Source organism: Dicentrarchus labrax, unplaced genomic scaffold (genome assembly GCF_905237075.1).
Source record: "Dicentrarchus labrax unplaced genomic scaffold, dlabrax2021, whole genome shotgun sequence".
Classification (NCBI taxonomy): domain Eukaryota; kingdom Metazoa; phylum Chordata; class Actinopteri; family Moronidae; genus Dicentrarchus; species Dicentrarchus labrax.
In genome coordinates, this window is record NW_026136723.1 from 1,034,207 (window position 1) to 1,056,104 (window position 21,898).

General features: G+C 39.2%; 1 protein-coding gene across 2 annotated transcripts; it reads right to left on the reverse strand.

Annotated features, from left to right (window-relative positions):
- Positions 1–2,027: 2,027 nt before the first annotated feature.
- On the reverse strand, positions 2,028–14,575 carry LOC127358224 (voltage-dependent calcium channel gamma-6 subunit-like). Of its 2 annotated transcripts, none has more exons than XM_051391180.1 (7): positions 14,483–14,575; positions 11,404–12,212; positions 9,279–9,389; positions 8,919–9,027; positions 6,218–6,292; positions 4,306–4,443; positions 2,028–4,178 (listed from the first exon to the last, which is right to left on the reverse strand). In XM_051391180.1, the coding sequence occupies exons 2-7, from the start codon at positions 11,611–11,613 to the stop codon at positions 3,958–3,960; spliced, it is 864 nt and encodes a 287-aa protein (XP_051247140.1). In that variant the 5' UTR covers positions 11,614–12,212; positions 14,483–14,575; the 3' UTR covers positions 2,028–3,957. The 2 variants fall into 2 exon arrangements, with proteins under 2 accessions (XP_051247140.1, XP_051247141.1); XM_051391181.1 differs by lacking the exon at positions 14,483–14,575 and adding an exon at positions 14,020–14,253.
- Between the last annotated feature and the right edge of the window lie 7,323 nt (positions 14,576–21,898).

A 21,898-nucleotide genomic window follows, 5' to 3' on the forward strand; every position in this document is an offset into this window, starting at 1 on the left:
GCAGTAAAGTGTATTGGATGACGTTGGGAATGTATGACGTCAGGGGCTCGGTTTAAATCAGACTGTGCTCACGCTGTGAACGCTTAAGTGTGTATGATCATATTAGTGCTTTCCTGCGCACACAGGGCAGAGACACTGTGTGTGTGTGTACAAATGTATAAGTGCACACGTGTATTTGAACAAGTGAAATTGAGAGTGTGTTTATGTGCACAGCTTGTCTCCAGGTTTGCGTTCTCCTGCCACGTCGGCCCTATTGGCCACGGTCTATATTTAGAGAGGAGGTCGTAGCCAAACAGCATGGGAGACGCTTCAGAGAGACGTGAGCCTGGAAGGAGGTCAGCGTGGTGACTGAGATGTGCTGTGAGCAGGATAACAAGAACTGAACCGGTGCTAACGTTAATGGGGGGAGAGGGGGTTGAAAACCATGAGTCAGAGCAAATCAAACACTATTTTCACCATTTGTAACTCTATTTACCTTGGTGAACTTCAGGGTCATACAACCATGCCAAAAGACCATAAAAAACAATTGACCTGTCACAAGTAATGCAAGAGGATTCAACTCTACATGTAACGTGATAATATTGCCACGTCTGGAATCTACTCTTTATGCTGACTTCAGATGCTGTCGGAAATATCAGAATTATAACTTGAGCGTTCATGGCTCATATAAAGAAGAAGGTGAAAGGGCCATGCTGGTGTTCTGGAAGTCTAAGTATGTACTGTATCATATAACAGCATGGAACATGCAACTGCAACATCCTGAGTTCAAATTTAGCTAGGACCTTTGTTGTTGTTGTATGTCTAGCCCTCTTTCCCTCATCTCCTATCCTGCTGCTGTTCACAGTGGACTGTCTTATAAAAGGGGGAAATGGCTCAAAGCTAATGTCCACAACAACAAAAAATGACCGTTATATATTATATATATTATATTATAGTTTGGGTTTAAATTGGTAATTTATCAACTTTGTTAAAATATATAATAAATCTAAGCCTAAAAATCAAATAAAAAGCAGTGACTGTAGTGTTGGGCTGTTTGGGCTATATATTGACTGTGATCCACAAGATTGGTATTTGACAAAGACTGTGTTCACACCCGGTTTGTTTTCTTTGGTCCAAATCATGACAGTAAATGATCTACTGTTGCACCTTTGGTGTAGCCTGTTAGGATTAACTCTGCCTTATTACAAAGGAAAACATTGGGTTCCCTCCAAAACCCGACCGGCAGGGTGCCAGTCTGAACCAGTTGGCATTCATTTCCACTCCATTTAAATTCAGCCCCCAAAGCAACCACTGTGCTGCACATACGTACACAAACTACCACCACATAATCTTTAAAGCAACATTATATAACTATTGTACCTGTATTCTACCTTATAATAACAGCTATACTATCATAATAGGGAGAATGGTCCCTCTGTCATTCCCACTCTGAGTCCCAAACACCTTTGCTCTGGTGTCCAAGTACAGAGAAGTGCATAACGCTTTACAGCAGAAAGTCATGCATGACAACTATGCCACTGATTTTGGTGAAACTGAATCATATTCTATAGAAAAAAATTTTCTGGTTTACATGACTCTTGCTCCAAAAAGCAAAGCAAAAGCAGTAGTGGCCAAAAATTTGTAGTAGTCCAATTTTTTAATCCAAATGTTTCAAAAATAAAGTTCAGAGTTCAGAGCAGAATCATTGCAATTTCACATTTGCCCTATTCGTGTTGCAGAATTCACATCTAGAATCTAATCGTGTGGAAACCTAGCTCCGATTCCAATGTGAACGCGTCATAACTTAGCTGCCTTTACCTAGTTAGCTCAGTTGGCCAGCCTGGGAGCTCATCAGCACACTGGGGGAGTGTTGGTGTTTACACTTCTAACACAGGAGCTTTGGACTGCTGGGATAACGAGATTGTGGGGTCAGTTTTATGACAAGGTGTTAAAGGTTCATAAAAACAGCTTTTGAGGATGCAGCGACTGTGAGCTGAGAACGTGTTGAGAGTGTAGAATAAGAGAGAGAAATGAAACCTGAGAGAGGATGACATTAAATATTCATGTCATGTTTAATAATAAAATGAAGTCATTCATACTCAATCGATTCAGTTCAAAGAAGTTGCAGAGACGGTTCACCTTCCATTCAGGCACAGAAAAGCACTTTGTTCTAACATGAGAAAAACACTGAAGGTAAAAACATGGAAGCATCTCAAACTTTTAGCTGATGTAAAACTTACATCAAAAGTACACCCTACTCCACTCTAAATCTTTACAATATTTTCTAGTTGTATGTGATTGTCAAGCTATTTCTAAAGTGTAGCACCTACCTTACACTTGATTTAAAATATGTCATATATACTCTTATTATAAAGTACTGTATGTCTGCAATATGATGCATGTGACATCCAAATATGATACTAATAAGTTGTGTTCATCATTGCGCTTATGACCTGACATAGATAATAATATATAGTGTGTGTTTGTACCTTTACAAAATTAGAGCCCTGTCAAATGACTATGTAATAAATGTGTTTCTAATAAATTATATAAGCCATTGATATCTAAATCTTAGTGGCAATTGATGAATAACAAGACAACAAAACATCCAGCGTATACCATAGAAAGACAGCTCTGCAGACAGGAAGGCATTTTAGGACAAACATAATATTGCTTTTTTCACACATCACTGAGAAAAAATGAGTTTCTTGAACGAGGTTATCAGATTGGAGGTCAATAAACCGTCCCGTTCATTCAGTGTCATTTTTGTTTTTGGGGATGTTGATGGTCATCTTGTTACCTGAGCAGGGCTGTGATCCAACAGATGGAAGTAATCAAAGACGCAGTAAATGATCAGTGTTTTGGGCACAACTACAGTATTTAAGTTAATTTTGTTGTAAAGTTAACATAGTAAAGTAAAAAAGTAAAGCTAGCATATATTTTCTGTACATCCAGTCCTCTAGGCCTTTTTTTTTTTAACTGAAATAAAGGTTAATTAGTAGATAGTTTACATTTTAAGGAGTAGTCCATAAGGTTAGAGTGAGTAAATTAAAGAGCCAATATGTTAAAATTTTGGTACAGTTCAGGTTAACCAACTACAAACATTTTAGCTAGCTTAACAAACGTTGACTTAAATCTGCTACACTCTTTAAAGGACCAGTGTGTAGGATTTAGTGCCATCTAGCGGTGAAATTGCAGATTGCCACTAACGAGCACTGCTGGCGTCTGTATTTGACGACCTGGGAATGAACACGGTCTGTGAAGTGTGTAGGAGAAACTACAGTGGCCACTAATCTACAACCAGTATTTGTTTGTCTGTTCTGTGCTACTGTAGAAACATCAAAAGCAAACAGCATACCAATGAATATTATAGTGCATTTCTAGCTCCTAAATGTTACACACTGGACCTTTAAAACTGTTTTTGTCAAGTATTGTTTAACAATGAGTTTATATCAAAGGAGTTGAAGGGCTAACCTGTTTTTAGAAAAATACTTTTCCTTTATTGAATGAACTAACAGTACATTTCCTCCACACCCTGCAGCATGATTAGTAAGACAATACAGGACTGTTTCCCAAACACATCTGAGCATTAAGATAACCATATTTGATAAGACTAAAAGGGATATTTCTCTGCACCGTGGCATTGTAGCTGTTAACACCTCAACAATATTCTGTCAGATTATGGGGTCATAAATCAAAGTGTTCTTATCAATAGTCAGGGATAGAGAATTACTCGCGGGGAAACAAAGATAAAAAAAAAAGGGTGAAGATATTTCATACCAAACAAGAATATTGTGATGAAAAGATAAGTATTCTGTGCATGGGAAACGCCCCATAAACATGCTTAATGATTCTTATAAGTTCACAGAAAAAGCAATCTCTTTGCTAAGACGTCTTTGGGAAACATCCACGCCCCTCTGCACCCTCCCTCCTCACAAACAGAAAGGGCAGATAAAGTGCAACACCACCTCTGGCCCACTAACTGCTGCCGTCCTTCTGAGGGAGACACCTCCGCCAGGGGCTGTAAGGCAGCGCCAGCAGCAGGAAGAGGATCCCACCCACGATGAGGACGGCCCCTGCACAGCCGATGCACGACACTGACCAGGAGAGCTCGTGGTGGAGAGGAATCGTGTGGTCGCTGGCTAAGAAGGCCAGGACGGACTGGTGGAAAACCATCAGGGAGAGAAGCACCATGACACCTGTGGAAGACACAGCAGATTGTTGGTCTCTAGCAACTTCTACTTAATCAAGAAAGATCTCATACACTCATACACTAAAACCCTGTTTGATCCAAAAGTTCCCCAGTGTGTTGTTGCCTATACTGACCTGACAGAATAAAGCAGACGGACGCTGGCTTGAGGAAGAATATGATCTCTTTACTGAGAGACATGGTGATGCAAATGGCACCCATCACCATCAGGAACAGGCTGAACAGGGCCAACATGGCTGCCACCACATTCAGATCTGCACGAGGAAGGAGAACAGTGCTGTTTACATACACTCTAATATTCACTATAATAAGAGCACCTGTTGATTTTGGAACTGGACTTATCGGGGAAATCAAAGGGATTTGAGGTACATTTGATAGATTTTCATATTTAACAGGGCAACAAGTTACCACACCCAAGCCTGGAATACACATACCGGTCCAATGTGACAGTGACACATTTTGCAGCACCTAGGCGTGGCAATGTCACGTTTTCAACACGTTCTCATTCTGCAGTCAAGTTACCAATAATAAATATGTAACATCCAGTTACACTTTCAAAATAAAACTTGCTGAGGTCGCATTTTGGTGTACTTTTCACGTGTAGGCGAGGCAAAGCGTGACACTGACACAGGATCCTCTAATGGATCAGCAGGTCTATTACGTTACGTTTTGTTGTGAGATTGGGCTGATAACACAGATCATTAGGTATTATACAGATAGTATAGATACTATTGTATCTAAAGGTTTTTAGAAAGCCTGACATTTCTCAAAAAATCCACTTAAGTTGCATCCTCAGGTTTTCCTGTAACTCAATTCAACATCAACTGTCAACACATTGCATTGGCCAATCAAATATGTGTAAGTGCACGTTCCTTTCATTACTTTGTAGGACCAGAAAAGAAAGATATGTTAATAGAGATTAAGAGTTTATTAGTAAAGTAGTCGTCAAAGCACTGGGAATTTTTTTGGCTTCTAATAAGCCTGCAACCTCTTGGATATCCAATCAGATCTACTTAAACTGGGCTTTATGGATTGTATTTCATCTTCTCATTTCCCTTTCCCATTTCTCAGACAGTGTTTCAGTCTGAAAGTGTCCAAATTGCAGGTATGATACCCTCCCAACTCTCAGCAATCAGCTTGTTTGACCGTGGTCATCAAAAAGCTGACTACTTGATCTGACTCTGGAATGGAACTGGACCCAGAAAGATTAAATCTAAAGTCTAGAAGTATAAAAGAAAACATTACATGCACATTTATACGCTCAGAGTTTAGGCTCATAAAATCTGCTTATAATTGATCATGTGACATTGTTTTTTTGTGTTTGGTCAGGTTTTTGAGAAAGTCATCCTCAAGAAATTTCCTGAAAACTAAGCCAAGAGCTACCCGAACTTTAATAAGTATTTTGATCGTAAAAGAAGATTTACATGAAGACTTTGGTGATCTCAAATCACAACAAGTAATGCTAGTACAGCATATTACAAACTCATAGCTGCATTTATTAAATCACTACATTGAGGCCTGTAGCGTGACAGTGATGGGGCACCAGTGAACAATGAGATTTTAATGTACGTCTGTCTCTCTTAACTCAGCTTATGGCACTGTGTGATCTTAATACATTATGGAGCTGCCAGTGAAATGAGAGGTTAGACGGCAGCTCGGAGACACTTGAACGCAGCGTAGGCGGAATAGATTTCAAACACTCACAGAGCAGACAATGGCCAACCTGAAAGAGCGCGGTGAGGAGGTGAGAGGAGACATGGAGAAAAGGAAAGGATGGAGAGAGAGAGAGAGAGAGAGAGAGAGAGAGAGGGATGGATCGTAGGGGCAGATGACAGACAGAGGACTGAAGAAAAGAGAAAGCGTAAGAAGAGAAAGATGAAAGGGCAAAGAGGGCACAGGGGAGAGAGGGAGGCAGCGAGAGGGAGAGGTGGAGAAGAATAAAAGGGATAAAGAGAGGAGAGAGTGGGCGGAAAAGGTGGGACAGCGGTTGAGAGAGGCCAGGAGAGCCGAAAGAGGTGTGTGACTCACTCTTCCTTGTTGTCTTCTGAAACAGCACAGCATTTTCCCCCGTGGTGAAAAACTTGAAGTAGGTGCAATTTGATTCTGCAGGAGCAAAAAAGAGGAAGAGAAACAGCTACTGTAAATGAGAGAAACACAAACACTGACAGGTAATCTGCTGTGGTTGCAGACAATCTTGATGAACATCTTATTGAAATTCATGGAGCCACGTTTTTCTCAGCCCTGCACACTTTAAATAATTCCCCATCAAACATAATCAGCCGTGAACGTCAATGACAAGCTCAAGGTGACAATCCAATGCTTCCTGCACAATTAGCATTCCTCCGTCCTGATGATGTGTTACAGTAATTAGAGTTTGGCCATCAAATAGAATGTGACACCTCTATCTGTTCCCTCGCACATTTTGTGCACACATGCAAGCAAAACACGCACATGCATCACTCTTAATTAGTGTGATCAAAGCCATATCCTCAAAGGGTTCTGGGTTGTGTTTTTTTCCCACTAAGACAGTAAAGAGCTGCACTCAAATCCCATTGACAAAATTCAAATCCCATCACAAATAAAGGTTGACCTGCCACCTGGCTCTGCAACCAGCCAAGCAGACAGTAATTGGACTTTCCTCTCACTGACTACAGAACATGTGAACACCTTAATCCATTAAGGAAGACATGGTTCATGTTGTTCCAGCATGGGTGTCTGGCTCAAATAACATGAATAGTCTGAGGATGGGTCACTTGAGACAACAATGTAGGTTCAGTTCACACCAATGTCACCAGTTACCACCACGCTGTGTATGAATGTCCAGTGACTACATGTAGATGATGTCATTCTATACTTTAATCAGGTAAGAAGAGACGCCTTTGTATATCTCATGTTTCCTGACTGTTTTTAACTTTTTATTTATGAAATGACGGTGTAGCAAAGATACCCAGTGGGTTAATATTAATATACATTTTAGTGACATCTGACTTTGGGTCCACAGTGTTTATAAATTAGGAGTATGTAGTTTGAAATTACCAATACTGCATGTTTGCACCAAAAAGAGAAACCACCTATTATTCTGTATTTGCTGGATAAATAAAATAAAATATTCAAAGTTTCTGTAGTTCCAATTTATTACGAGCTTAAATGAAGCTAATGTATGCTCATATAAACACAGTGATACTTTACTTTTGAGGAGAAGCTCTAATCCAACCATGCAAACAAAATCCATCAAATGTAGGCCATTGTGTAGGCAAAATGGTGTAAAATCATAGCAACACAGAAATGTAATATCTCCTGCATGTCTCAAAAAGTCCCGAGGTACACTGCAACCCCATTAACCACTAAGCCAGTAGTTCTGTGTAACTATCTGTCTTCCTTTTGATGAAAATCAAACAGGTATGCTGTCTGACACCGATGACGAACACACACAGAGCTCCTGGTGGACTTTTCTCAGTCTGTCTCTGTTTTGCTTTTTATGTGAGTCATTCTTCAAAAGGGGAGTTCATACAGGTGAGTCATGGAAAAAGGGAGCGATACTGCAAATAGCTTTTATAATCTTTTGCCACACTCGACTAGTCCACTGTTAGACGGCCGTACTCAATTTCACCCCACAGTCCTACATTATTTCCGTTATTCTTGCATCAGTAATAAGAAACTTGTAAAACTTTATTTAGCTAGACTTTAACAACCTCTAACTGGAAAAGATGGTGTAATGAAAATGCTCTATACTTTGATTAATTTCCCATACTAACAATCTTAATGCCACATCACACAGTTTCTTTAAATTATTTACTTTATTTAGTTGTTCATTAATATATAAATATATTTTTCTATACTATTCTTGTATATATTTATTTGGCCCATGACATGCCAAAAGATGCCTGTCGCTGGTATTCTCCAACGGTCATATACATTGTTTATGTTAACTTCCAGTTAAGGCAGCGCCATGTAAAGACAGAGTTTTGTTGAGCTCCCTGCACATTGAATTGATTACTTTGCCATATTGATCTTTTTAAGTTACATAAATAAATCCCCAGCCTTTGGATAATCCTTCACCTGCTCTGGAAAAATGCAGAAAAAACTCCAAGGAAGCAATAAGTCGGAGTCAGAGACCAACGCTCCTGAAGCTAATGCTAATGCTTCCCCAGTAGAATACGTAAACAACACGCCGGACAACCAACTAGCAGTGCTGCAGGACAATGAGTCTCGAGAACAAGCCAATGTTGGATGAAAATATATGTTATTTTGGGAGTCATTCTCAATCAACCTATTCAGTCGTTTAGGTACCTGTTGTTTAGTAAAGTATGTATTTAAGCAAGTTCTCCCTTGCATGGGTGGTTTCTGTCCTCGTGGGACTTTAAATGAGGACTTCCAAAATCCAAATGATGTGTCCCCTCACTTGACCCAAAAGCAGCTTGTGTACTTACTCTTTGACTCAGACTATATAACAATGACTCAGGCCGTTAGTCAGCTGAAGCATTCATCCAGCCAGCCATCAATCCGTGAGCCAAGCATCATTTGTCTAGCCAGAAAGTCAGGTAGACCACTCATTCATGCTAACTCTCTCCCTCAAACTGAGCTGTCCAACAAGCTTTGACAAACATCCAGTCAGCCAGCTGGTCCGTCAATCATCATCTTAAGAAACTCCCTCCCTCACACAGACCAGTCAAACATCATCAAAGTTAGACAGCCATCCACCCAACCAGTCGGTAAATCTTTGAGTCACCTCCGGGTAGTTCAGCGGGTCCGCAGCTCTCTCTCTCTGGGTCGATATCAGCCACCCACAGGGTCTTGGTGCAGCCCTTCCACAGGCCGTAGTGAGCCGTCAGACAGGTCTGCAAAATGAAGATCAAAGAGGGCTGTCAGAGACAAGACCAGCAGTAATATTCTTTTTCCATCCATCACAGGGTTTTGCTTTAGACATCAAACAGCGGTTTATTTCTAACCAGAAATTACTGTTTATGTTTTATGTACTGCAAAAAACATCCATGGACAAGTTAATAATATCTGAATTTGTCTGTGGAAATAACATATGAAGTAAGTTATGAACAACAATGTACAGTAATTGCATATTCCAGTGTTTCACCTGGTTGTTATAGAAACTCTTCGAAGGTGCCAGCTCCACCCAGAACTCTGTCCCCACCCCAAGGACTGTCAGGACTACGCCAACAATGGCTACAAAGAATGCCAACTTGATCTGGTGACAGAACACAACACAGAACAGCTTCAACAACAACAGGGACTTGAAAGACATTTTGCAATACTGAATTAAAGAGTAATTTAAAAGCTATTACTTCTATCCGCAACCATTTATTGGCTGTATTCCTGCCATTTACGGTGAAGGTCCAGTTACAATGTCCTTTTAGCTCACTTATCCTTCTATCTCATGGCCTTTTCTATCTAAACTACTATATCATTTATTTAATCTTATGTTATATCTTATGTTTTGCATCTTTTTGACTTTTTTTATTGTAAAGCACTTTGTAACTTGGTTTTGAAAGGTCCTATATAAGTGAAATTATTATTATTATTTAGCCTGTGCCTTTTCAACTGCAATAGGGTTTGTACAGCTTGTGATTCCATTTGCCATATTCAGGTTGTTTATTTGTCTGGGTTTAGTGTCTAACAGGCGTCCTCTCTCAGTAGGTAGCTAAAGCTGCTGCTAGCTGTGTAACTTTGGCAGCTCATGAGAGATATGTCCTTGGCATGCTGTTAAGCTCAAATGCAGCCCATTCATGGCAATATATTCTGTGTATTTTGTGTGACTTCCTCCTACTACAATGTGTAACGAGTGGATGTAGTGCATTTTACCGCTCTAATTTGGTCATATAACTTTAAATAGTGCACTCAGCTGTTAAGCTATGGCACTAAAATAGCATGTATAACTAACAGAATTTTATATTCTTTTCCTATTCAGACTATGGCAGTATAGAAAATGACTGATCCTCTGATCCTCCACCCAACACAATACCATACAACATAGAATGAAGGGGTTGCTTACTTTAATTCGCCAGTTTCATCGGTGTCTAGCTGAGCTCAGTTAAATTATACATTGGCAGGTGCTTAAGTGCTTTCTACACATTTTCTGTCAATCTGCGATTCTTACCCGCAAATCATACTGTGCTAATGTTTAAGTCTGAAATTATAAATCACAAATAAATTGCTGGGAAGAACAAGTTCAAATGCACATAAGCACCTCGTCTAGCTTTTTATTACCAAGGCTGAACATGGGGATTGTTTCCGTCACATGTAGATTTTAGATAAATGTACTTTATGAGTGCAATAGGACATACTACAAAGGTGAAGAAATTAGCAAATTAGAAAGTATATACAGACATAGGTGCAACAAAATATACAGACAATAATACAAAACACTAAGACACAACAAACAGAGGCTATGGTTTTTATTTAGTACAGATTTTAAGGTTTTGTCTTAGAGCTGCATATAGCCATTTCGTATGTGTTTCTGTGCATGTATGAAAGTGTGTTGTGTATTCATAATGAGCATGTATGTGCGAGGAGGAGGATGGGGGGATTAAATATGTTGTGTTGTTATGGTGATTTCCTCAAATAGCAGTTAGTGCCCTTGCAACCTCATTTTCTCATGCACTTACAGTGATCATGTTCATGACATTATTTAATGTCTGTAATAGTTCAGCGCATTGGAACTGGGCCATGATAGGCTGTGCTATACAGAATAAGGTAAACTGGGAGCAGATATCCTATACTAATGTGCAGTGAGAAAGTAACAGTACCAAAGGGACAGAACTATCTCTGCATGTTGTTTTTAATGTCCTCAACAGATGAAATATCAACCATCAAAGGGGCAGTTGAGATCTGTGGGTGATAGGGGATAGAAATATTTCACGATGGTAATCAATTTGTAGGTATATGTCAGAAAGTGATGAAACTCAACTGGCTGCATTATCTTTGAGCAATTATATCCCCAATGAACACCTGACAATTAATATTATTCTTTTGGTTACATAACATTTTATCTTCTTAATGTCAGAAAACTGCATTGAGTCTTTTGCAAATACTTGTTTTCTAACATTAGAAGGCATCTGCTCTTATGGGCTTTTTCTTGCTCTGTGGAACAGCCTGATGTCAGTTGAAAAAGAAGCTGTGTGATTGATTGGTTCCATTAATTCCAGAGTACTTTCATACAGCCTGAGGGAGAACACACATTCACACAATATCAAATCAGTCACCTTCCCTTCCTGGGCCTCACTCATGGCGTGTCCTGTTGACGTCGCCCTGCGGCGCTTGTTCCCACCAAACGTACTGCGTCCAGTCATCAGGTTGGTCAGACCTCCTGCACCTTGGGGTGCTACTCCCGGAGCAACCCCTCCCACCGTTCCTGCCGCCGCCGGGCACACCGTGCGGCCCTCCTCATCAGTCACCAAAAAGGTAGACCACATGATGTGACACAGTAAAAAACAACTAAGACAGCCTAGTGGGATTCAGTTTGGCAGCCGAGCTTGCTTTGAGTTTTCTCCTTTGACAGTGATGGTCGAATTTGAGCAATGGAAAAATTGAAGACAGGAACAAAAACAAAGGAAAACTGTTGTGTATTCTCAGTTTGTGCCCACAAACAATCAGGAAACAGGAAAAAAGAGAGTGAGACAGTATTAAAGTAATATAATGTCCAATAGGTGTATCTGATAGAAAGGAAGGGGAAGGCACACAGAGGTAGAAAGATAAACTGAAAAAAGAAAATAACGGGCAAAAGAACTAACAGCAAAAAAGCATGATAGAAAAACAGACAAAAAAGTTTAAACCCAAAAAGTTTCCTTGGTGTTGGAAACCAAACATACGTCTCTATAACTTTAGCAGGAAAAGGCAGGAATCAGCCTTCTCTTGAGAAAAAGCCTCAGAAAAAATGGAGGCGTTGATGACAGATGCACAACTGATAAATTAATCATCCTGGAAAAAGAAAATGCCAGAAAACATGTGTAGAAAAGTGTCGCCACTTAGAGTCTGTAGAGGTAGAAGTCAGGAGTGGATGACGTGACGCTTCCTAGAGATGAGAATGGAAGGAGAAAAGAAAGAAGGAGAAAGTAAAAGTAACTAACCATTTAGATATATAATCACCTGAAATTGAGATCCTGGTCTTTTGTTCACATAATGTCATCCACCGTATATTAAGAACAAATGTATTTGGAGGAATGATGCAGGCATGGAACTTGCTGCAAATTGTACATTTCATGATACAAACATAACCCTAATGCTAGCAGTATTGTGATATAATGCATGCTTGCCAAGGCAAATAGGGTTTTCTGGGATTCATTGCTGCCAAAATTATAAATTAACAATGACCAAAACTGCCAGTAAGTTCAAATTAAAAGCACTGTTTCCTCTGTAATAGTGCTGTGTGAACACAAACAAGTCTACTATAGAGTGTGAAGACAAGAGAAATTAACAAAAAAAACTGAACTGTGAAAAAGAAAGAACTGGTGAGAGCTTCCTCCAGTCACATATGATTATCTGTGCTGTCTGTTATACTCTTTTCATTAGGACAGAAAAGCAATATAAAAACACTTAGCATAGTGAAATCACAATCACTTATCTATTTTGAGATGTTATGTGACAGCAAACACTTAGAAAAAACACTCATCATACAGGAATCATAACCTGCGATCTATTCTGAGACGCTGTGTGGTATACCTCGGCGGCAACAAAAACACTCATCATGTTTGAGCCATAACCAATTATCTATTCCGAGAAGCTCTGAGATGGAGAAGTCACGCAGATACGCTGCCGATGAATTGAATCTTAAACCCTTTATGTCTGTAGGGTGAATGAAACAGCTGTCCTGTCGCGTTCCACCAGGATGTGGTGACAACAGACATGACATGCAGCCCTCCCTCTTGTTAGCAAAAATGAAACACATCCCCCGGGGAGAACACATAACTTTACTTTCACATCACCGTCTGTCTAGTTAACAAGCTACAGAGTGCAGGTTTAGGGTTGTTTTCCACCAAAGTTCTTTGTGAGACACAGATATTACAAAACAGCACAGTACAGTACATCACATGTATATATATATTTTCTCACATAAATACATTTTCACTCATAAATGTATCTCATATCCTGTTATTAATTCACATCTCACATCAAACACGTGATCCTGAGTGGAGACATGCAGTTGTGTTCTTTGAAAATATTTCAATAAATAGAAGAAGATCGCATTTCTATTGCATTTGGTAAATGATCAAATAAATCTTCAAATTAATTAGATAATCACATAAACTGAAATAATTAGATTTGACTAATGATAATTAATAAATTGACCATTCTAAACAAGCAATTGCTAATCTAAATTAGCACCATCACACCATCATTCCAGTCCAAATATTAAATGTAACTCAGGAACTGATCTTCTGATACAACAGATATTAGGATTTTATCATTACTAGAAGTAAGTTTTAAGCTAATGGTCTAATCCAAAGAGCTGTACAATGAGAAGCAGGTAGGCATTGTGCATCTTGCTCAAAGGCACTTTGGCAGACACATGCCTCAGATGCAGGTATTTTTTCATTATATGTTTATTTATTTATTTATTTAGATTTATCGTACAGTTATCTCAGGGAGAAAGTATATTTCTACCTAAAAGTAGAGTGCATTTAATTTGTCAAAGTCGCAGTGATGAACATTGGTCATTACAGGCTTGCATACATAAAACCACAAGCAAAGAAGACAACAACAAAACAAGTTTCAAATCTGTTATTACAGAACAAGTTAATTAAATGTTGGTGATCAAGAAAATCAGCTGGTACAAAGTGTCAGTTAAGAATGTTAAATAAATTCATCTCTGCTCTCCTTACTCGTCAAGGCTGCGCACGGCTCTCCTTATACGGCATCCAGTTGGACACATTGGAAAGTAGCATAGAAGCACGAGGAACAAACTCATTACAGAGGCTGTGACCGGCGACAAACACTCTTCAACAAGTTCACTCTCTTAAAATATCTTTCTTACTCTCTCCAAAAATAAGCGCACATGGAATCGGCACTGAGGAGAAAGTTCCTGCCTTATATCGTGCAAACAGCAAACTCGACTTCATAAACACTCTGAACAGGCAACGTTTGAAGAAGAAGCCAGTTCAGCTTTATTTCCCCTACCAGCCAGCCAACCCCCCCCTTAAACAGTTCAGCAGCCAGAACATATCATGCTGAAATTAGACACATTAGTTTTATTTTTTCACTCTTTAACACGTGCTGCACGCGTGCTTCACAACGCTCGCCGCCACCTCACAAATATCACAACAATGATATTAACAAGTTGCTGACCTGGTTTTTGTGTGTGTGCTTCTGTTCGGAGTGACAGAGGGCGAGGAGAAGAGAGAGAGTGACCGAGGGAGGGAGAGAGGTGGATGGGTGAGGGAGGGGAAAAAGGGGCGGAGGTCAGAGTGGGAGTGGGTGTTACGTGTGTGGGAGGACTGGGGCTATAAGACTGTGCATGTGTGTGGAGGTGAAAAAGAGCATCAGCTAAATGCCTGTATGTGTGTGCGTGCCTGTGTGTGTGTGCATATATTTGTGTTTTGTGTGTGAACGGTGTGTGTGTACCTGTGCACATGTACATATAGGGTTATATATTTGTGTGTGTGTGTGTGTGAGTGAGTGAGTGTGTGAGTGTCTGTGTGTGTGCAAGTGTGCTTGTGTGTGTGTGTGTGTGCTTGTGTGTGTGTGTGTGTGCTTGTGTGTGTGTTTGTGTGTGTGTGTGTGTGTGTGTGGGTGTGCATGCCTGCGTATTAGCTTGCAGGCCTTCATATCTGTGTGTGTTCCCTGAGCCAAGTGCCTAAAATGTGTGTGTGTGTGTGTGTGTGTGTGTGTGTGTGTGTGTGTGAGAGAGAAGAGAGAGAGAGAGAGAGAGAGAGAGAGAGATATGCAGTCACACTGTAGCTTCTGTAAATGAATCTGTTTGTTTATGCCAACGTGGACAGTTGTGCTGGACAGGTCTCTCAGCTTTAAAATGTACTTGTGTGGAAATGTATCACAGCACACACACGTACACACAACCCCAGCTCCTAAACTGTGGTGTGTATGTGTATGTTATGCCTCCGTCCTATCTATTTTTGCCCCCCACCTGTTAATGACATTAAAGCCGACCCAGGGGAAAGGGCTGCAGCAGGGGGCTTGTGTCAGCTCGACCCTGGCTGTGAGATCATGTCTGTGGGCAACGCTACGATCCCGCTGATTGAAGAGGGAATTGTAGATTCAACACCTCGAAAACAAGTAGCGTTGCCGGTCGGCTCACATGGTCGGATGTTGGAGCCGTGAGGTAGAAATGAACCGGACAGTGAATACCTCACACCCCACTGCCTGCTGACACGTGCAATGCAGCAGTTTAGCAACAGTTTGTTTGTACTAACAGACATATTTAGGTCTTTAAAAAGGGTTTTAACAGTCTATAAAATCATTTTAAAATGTTTATGTGTTCATAGTGTTGTGCTTTTGTCTCATCTTGGGTTGGATTTTGTCAGAGAGGAAACTCATTTTATCAACCTTTTGTTGTGATGCAATTGCATGACTTGAATAAGCCATTTTGAGCTGCCCCCCAGGGTGGTGTCCCATTGGTAAAAAAAATCATCTTCAGCTTCCTCCGGTCTGTCAGAGAGAAGATTAGCAGTCATAGACATTTCCCAGTGTGATGATGCAGCATAATGTAGGTGTTTTTTATGTGCAGTCGTCTGTGGTACAATAAATTGTTTCATATTAGAAGACGAAGGACCGCCCATTGCAACACAATATATACGTATATATATTGTCTAACTGACTGGCTTTAAACAGTGGCAAAAGTATTCACTCAATGATCTGATCAGAGGGTCAGCAGTTGCCCGGTCCTTCTGCTGCCTGAGAAGGAGAGACAGTGAGAGAATGCTGCAGTCAGATGTGCCTGGCATTGTGATAAATGGTGTGTGTGCAAGCAAGAAGGTCAGACAGACAAGAGAGGCAGAGATGGACGAGTGAAGATAGTGAAAGATTAAGTAAAAGACAAGGAGAACCAAAGAATGATGGACACAGAGACAAAACAGGCTCAGACAGTAGCCTCACCACTGAGCCGGAGCAGCCAAATTAAAATGCACAGCATGCGGAGGTGGACGACGGAGGCTGAGCAGTTCTGAACCATCACCTGATTACATTTGGGGTTTTAGCCCTGAAGCTACTAGGAAATATTGGTTCAACTAGTAAACGTGTTATGACTGTTGAATAGAAAAAGGTACTGAAGTGATTAAATATGATGAAATGATTAGTATATTATAAGTATGATGTAGTATTCTCCTTTGGAATTTTAACCTTCTGTTTTATCCCATAAAGAAAAAATAGGTGATGAGGTAAATGCATGGATAGCTTCATTTATTTCTAGCAATATATGTTTGAATAAGATCTGTGGTTTTGTGATTTGATAGCAAGATAAAAGAACAGATTTATTGATTTATTGCTTTTTTTCGTTCCACTGTGATATTGCTAACTTCATTACACCCCCTAACTGTTCAAAAGTCGTTAAAAAATGCAGCATACCTCAACTTTGTTTTACCCTGAAACAGGAAAAGGTGATTTCACAGCAGACTTCACAGTGTTCTACTATTGGTCTACAAGAGAGCAACTGAAGGTTAGGACAATTGGACATTAACTGTTCAGGGAAAAGAGAGCATTATTTATTCACTTTCTACTCCCAGTTCACCCAGCTAATCATAGGATATGAACCAGTGACCTTCTGGTGTGCTGACTCCTTATCAGCATCATTATCATTATTTTCCAATAAACGGAGCAAAAAAAAAAAAAAAAAAAAAAGCGTAGTCATATATCTTTTAAGTAAAACTGCAGTACTAACTCTGCCTGTGCTTCGGTCCCCAGTGCAGTGGGGAACCCTAACCATAAGATGGCACTACCTAGCAGGAAGGCATGCAGGGAGGGAGGGAGGGGTGGAGGGTGTGATTCTGAGCTGTTCTGATCCTTCAGACCTGCAAAGAGTGAGGACACTCAACCCTGAACTTGTGTGTTGCGGTGAGGTCTGATGCGATTACAACAACGCAAAGGGGCAAGAGGATTCATTAGGATGTATGACCTGTTGGGGATGAAGTCCAGGTTCATGTTTAAAGACTGAGCATCTCCACCATTGCAACTCTTTTCACATTTTGTATATGAAAACTTGAAAAAAAAGTTTTGCCAAAATGTCTATGTTATGGTAAGACAAGGCCAAGTTTATTGGTTTATACCTTTTTTATCACAGAAATCATTTAAAGAGCGTCACAGCAACATATAAAACCACAATGAAAAAGAAAATAAATCAATTCAAGTTATTGAAGATATACCGTTACAGTCCAATTGTAAGTTGTTAGTTAGATGTAATATTTAGTTCAGATTCAAGGTACTACAAGCTAACTGCCTAAAAGGGGCCTATGGGATCTTACTAAAGACATTTTTATCATTTCAGTCATTAGAAAAAGTATTAGTAGGCTAGTACTTGCCACAGTTTTTGTCTTCTATTATTTATCATGTAAATCGAGTCACAGACCTCATCAATTGTCGATCTTGCAAAAACTCAGTAGGTTGTCTAAAAAACCTGCTGCTGTTCTACAATCCTCTGAATATTCTGTCAATCTTAATTAAAAAATATTCTGTCTGCGAGAAGGTTTTTAACCTGTTTAAGTTACAGCTCATCTTCTGAATCCAAATTATGTCTGATGATCAATTAATGTCTGATGTATCTTTTGTTGTGGGAACAAAAGGAAAATCTCAATAAATACATAGTTTAATTTAAGAAGTAAGATCATTATGTTACCACAGTGAGAGCACTGCTGTGTCAGCAGTTGCAAAATGACTGAAGCTGGCTACAGCTACATTTCTTGTGCCTCTGTGGTATGGGTTAAGGCAGTGGCTGATGCAGAGAGAGAGATCAAGAGACTGAAGAGGAAAGGAAAAAAAAGTTTGGAGTGCAGAACAGAGAGATTTTGAAGAAATAAATGGTGATGATGGCAGCCTGCTGGTGTGCCTAATTAAGCTCACCTCTCAAATTGTGACTCATAACGTACAGATGTAGGCAGAAGCACATACATTTCCTCTGCGACCTTGTTATTTACTCCCTCCACCATCTTTAGTTGTTATTGTATAAAAGACAATTAGACATAATCATCCATCTGTGTCAGCGATGACCTGCAGGTCACGGTCCAAATAATCATATGTATAAAGTGTTCCAGTTTCTTGATGATGTGTTACGGTAATTATGGCAGAACAAAACTCAGACAAAGGGAGAAGCTTTCAAGTACCATTCAATTTTAATTTAAACACACAGTAGAGAAATCGTTTTTAAAGTGTGTTACATCATCACATTTTTTGTAGGACTTGGGGATAAAAAAAACTCATCGTTTAAAGGAAAAGTCAGCATTGAAATAAAATTTGGTGGCTGTTATTTGACACAAAAGATCAAGTCACATTTACACAAGACCGAGAAGTAAGTTAGCCAATAAGAACGGATATCAAAAAGAAACAAGTACAACAAGAGCATTATATGTTACTGTCCTAAATACTGGAAGAATTATACTTCTATTCTACTACACTGTTCTTTGCTATCTTTGACATGCACTCGGAAACCTCCGCAATTGAATAATTGTCAGTGCCCCAAAGACCAAGTGCATGTCAGTACCTGAAATCACAGCTTTATAATGATCAGAGCCTCACTCCTGTATTCTGTTTTTATTATCAAAGATTACTTTATTTGCTTTTCAATGGGTAACAATTTAGGAAATAAAAAAGGAGAAGAATGTGTGAATGAATGTGTATTTTCAGAAAAACTGGAGCAGAGGTCTGTTGTTGTCTGGTTAAAGGGTTGTTGGACTATTAGGCTTTCAATCCAAAGGGACATTTTTAAGACTATTGGGATTCGTAATAAAGGGCCATCAGAACAATGGCCAGTCCCCATCTGGCTGCAGCATTATTAAACTTTGTGTCAACACTTGCTCAAGGTTAGACCAGGTTTGGTTTAAAACAGAATTGCAATTGCAATGCAAAGAAGATTGAGTTCAAAGGTTTGTGAAATTTCGCACAAGACCAATACATAGTTGTAAATTTCTTTGGGTTCATTTTTATTGTCTTCATGCATTTGGTCAGCAATGAAGTCTCCAAGCTGTAGCATTGATAATGGTATTTTGCTTTGTATGCTTCTTGATAAAAGAAAAAGAAAATATTGGGTTCACCCAATTTTTGCAATGTGACAAAAGAATAGTGAGTTTCACCAAATGTGTTTGAGATAGGATCAGAATCATTATATATGAGCAAAAATATTCCTGCTTTTGCCTTGCACTTGATCATACACAGATGTTATTGGTCAAATGCTAATTTCAAAGGTCAATTTAAGAAGAAAAAAGTTTTTCAGAGGAAAAGTTTTTCCATCACACCAAATTGGTTCCAAGAAACAATGAGAATACAAGCACAAGTGTTTGGTTTCATGCAAATATCTTGCACTTAAGTGCAGACTAGGCATGGGAACATCAGTCAAACACAACAAAGCCCTTCTTAACTTCAAATGTCAAGGCAGTTTTGTGAGGCTGAAACAAAATATGTGAGCAGAAGAAACTGCAGCAAAAAACTATCATTATGGTAACAACTGTTTTTCAAAAGCAACAAAAGCTTGTCTTATTTTAATCTCTTTTTTACAACTTTGCCATCAAATAGCTTAATTCAGACACATTTATATTCACAAACTCTCATTTTTGCTCACTCACATGTCCTCTCTCTCACTTAACAAAAGGCTGAACTTTTAGAGGTTATATAAGGCCATTTGTAATGGCACTGCAGCTCCTGAGCTGTCAATCAAATGTTTTATCAGATGATAAAGTTTTCTAATCCACAGTTTGAACAGAAATATTCAAATGTATTCATAGTTTCATTCCTGTGTGGTTGTGTTAAAGTGCTTATCTCTCTCTGAAAACTATTATGTATCTGTCAGTCCTACACTGACTGGAAGGCCTTTACCACATGAAGAGCTTTGTTTCATTCTGGCAGGAATACATTTGGGAACAAAATAATTTCCTGACAGCTATCATTCAACAGCACTAGAAAAAGGGGAACTGGTCTGTAAAAATAGCATCATTTTACCAAGCAGGGCCTCAACATACCTGATGTCTGTTGGAAGAGCAGTAATAGTTATTAGGTCTGTCATCAGTCATTTCATTTGCATATGGGGACAGAAAATATAAATTAAGATTTTTCCCTAGATACAGTTTATAGAGCCTCAAATAAAACAGGAAGAGTTAATTTATTTAAAAGTCAGTGCTCCATTTATTAACTATTTTCTGCAGCGCAAGTTTTGGTTTATTGCTTTAATTAAAGAAGACTCATTTAGCATTACATGCAAACATCCATGAACTATCCATGAAAAAATATATATATATACAATACATTTTAAATACAATAATGGCCATGAATTTGAACCTACTAAAATATGAATTATGATTATGATGATGGTTCCCTCACTTCTTCTCTAAAGTATACCAAATTTCAGGTTAATATGTAAAAGGTAATGGGGCAATTAGTAAGCAGTGTACCTAGGAAGTGCTACCAGGGTCCCTCATCATGACAAAACAACAAAGAATTTGACTATGCAGCTCTACTGAGCTTTTTAGCATCTTTAAGCTCATTCTTCTGGTTTTACATCCCATTTAAGTCTCAGCTCTTTCATCAACCCTGTTTCCAGCAAGAACAAAGTAGAAAGGAGAGTGAATATTGGACTTACATTCCTCAACAGAGATGATAATGTTGTTAGCATAACAACTTCATAAGGTGATAATCTGTCAGGGCTCTGTGTCTGTCAGCAGTGTAAAGTTACTCTGCCCTGAGTTTTGAGTTCTGGTTGTGTGTATCCAGCAATTTTCTGAAGGCATAGGATGCCCTAGATCGTAATTTATATTTCCAAAATTAAACTGTTATTCATTCAGAGTTGGTAAACACAGCAACTCTTTCTTTTGGTTGACTATGATTGCCCAGAGTCTTAGATTTATTTCCTACAGCACTCCCTGAGCAACACACTCAACCACGAGCAGGCCAGGGGCCCTTTCACTATGATCAAATCCTTTGAGAAGGTTATAAAAAGAAACTACACAATTTTTCCACTTCCTGTAAGTGCATTATCACTTCTAAGAAGCTTTCGAGGCCCCAACTTTAAAGGTTTGCCGCATTTAAAGCCTGTTAAGATGGTAATTTGCAGTGGGTTTGTTTGGGGTTAGTGACTTTCAGGTCTAAGACATTTAGAAGATTACTGACTTGTTTGAAGATTACTTTCAATTTTTTACATCCATCAACTTTTGGGAAAAGTAACCATCGCCAGGAGTCAGCGTGTAGCATAACACATAGAGATGGATGTCGTTAAGCAAATAGAAGTATCCTCACAATATTACCTGAATCAGTTTTTAATAATAATAATAAACTGTACTCTGGTCCTTACATATATGTGCATAACTTTTTATCTCAAAGGCATATTAATAAGACAGTGACACTGAGTGTTGTGGGAGTGCACAGTGCTTTTACTTACCTATATAATAAGAATTAAAGGATTATACTTAAAAATTAAAAGTCTACCGAAAGGCTGACTTAAATCAGTGGTTCTCAACCTGGGGTCCGGGGACCCCCCAGGGGTTCTTGAGTTGGCTCCAAGGGGTCAAGATAAAATTGGGGAATATTTTTCTATTTCACTATTATTTTATTGAC

Bases quoted from the DNA above. Each gene is read 5' to 3' on its own strand.
- LOC127358224 (XM_051391180.1), bottom strand. From the start codon at position 11,613: ATGTGGTCTACCTTTTTGGTGACTGATGAGGAGGGCCGCACGGTGTGC. The intron at 6,293-8,918 runs GTGACTCAAAGA...TTGCTCCTGCAG, and splicing joins ACCCGCTGAACTACCCGGAG to AATCAAATTGCACCTACTTC. The intron at 4,444-6,217 runs GTGAGTCACACA...TTCCTCGTGCAG, and splicing joins TCAGAAGACAACAAGGAAGA to ATCTGAATGTGGTGGCAGCC.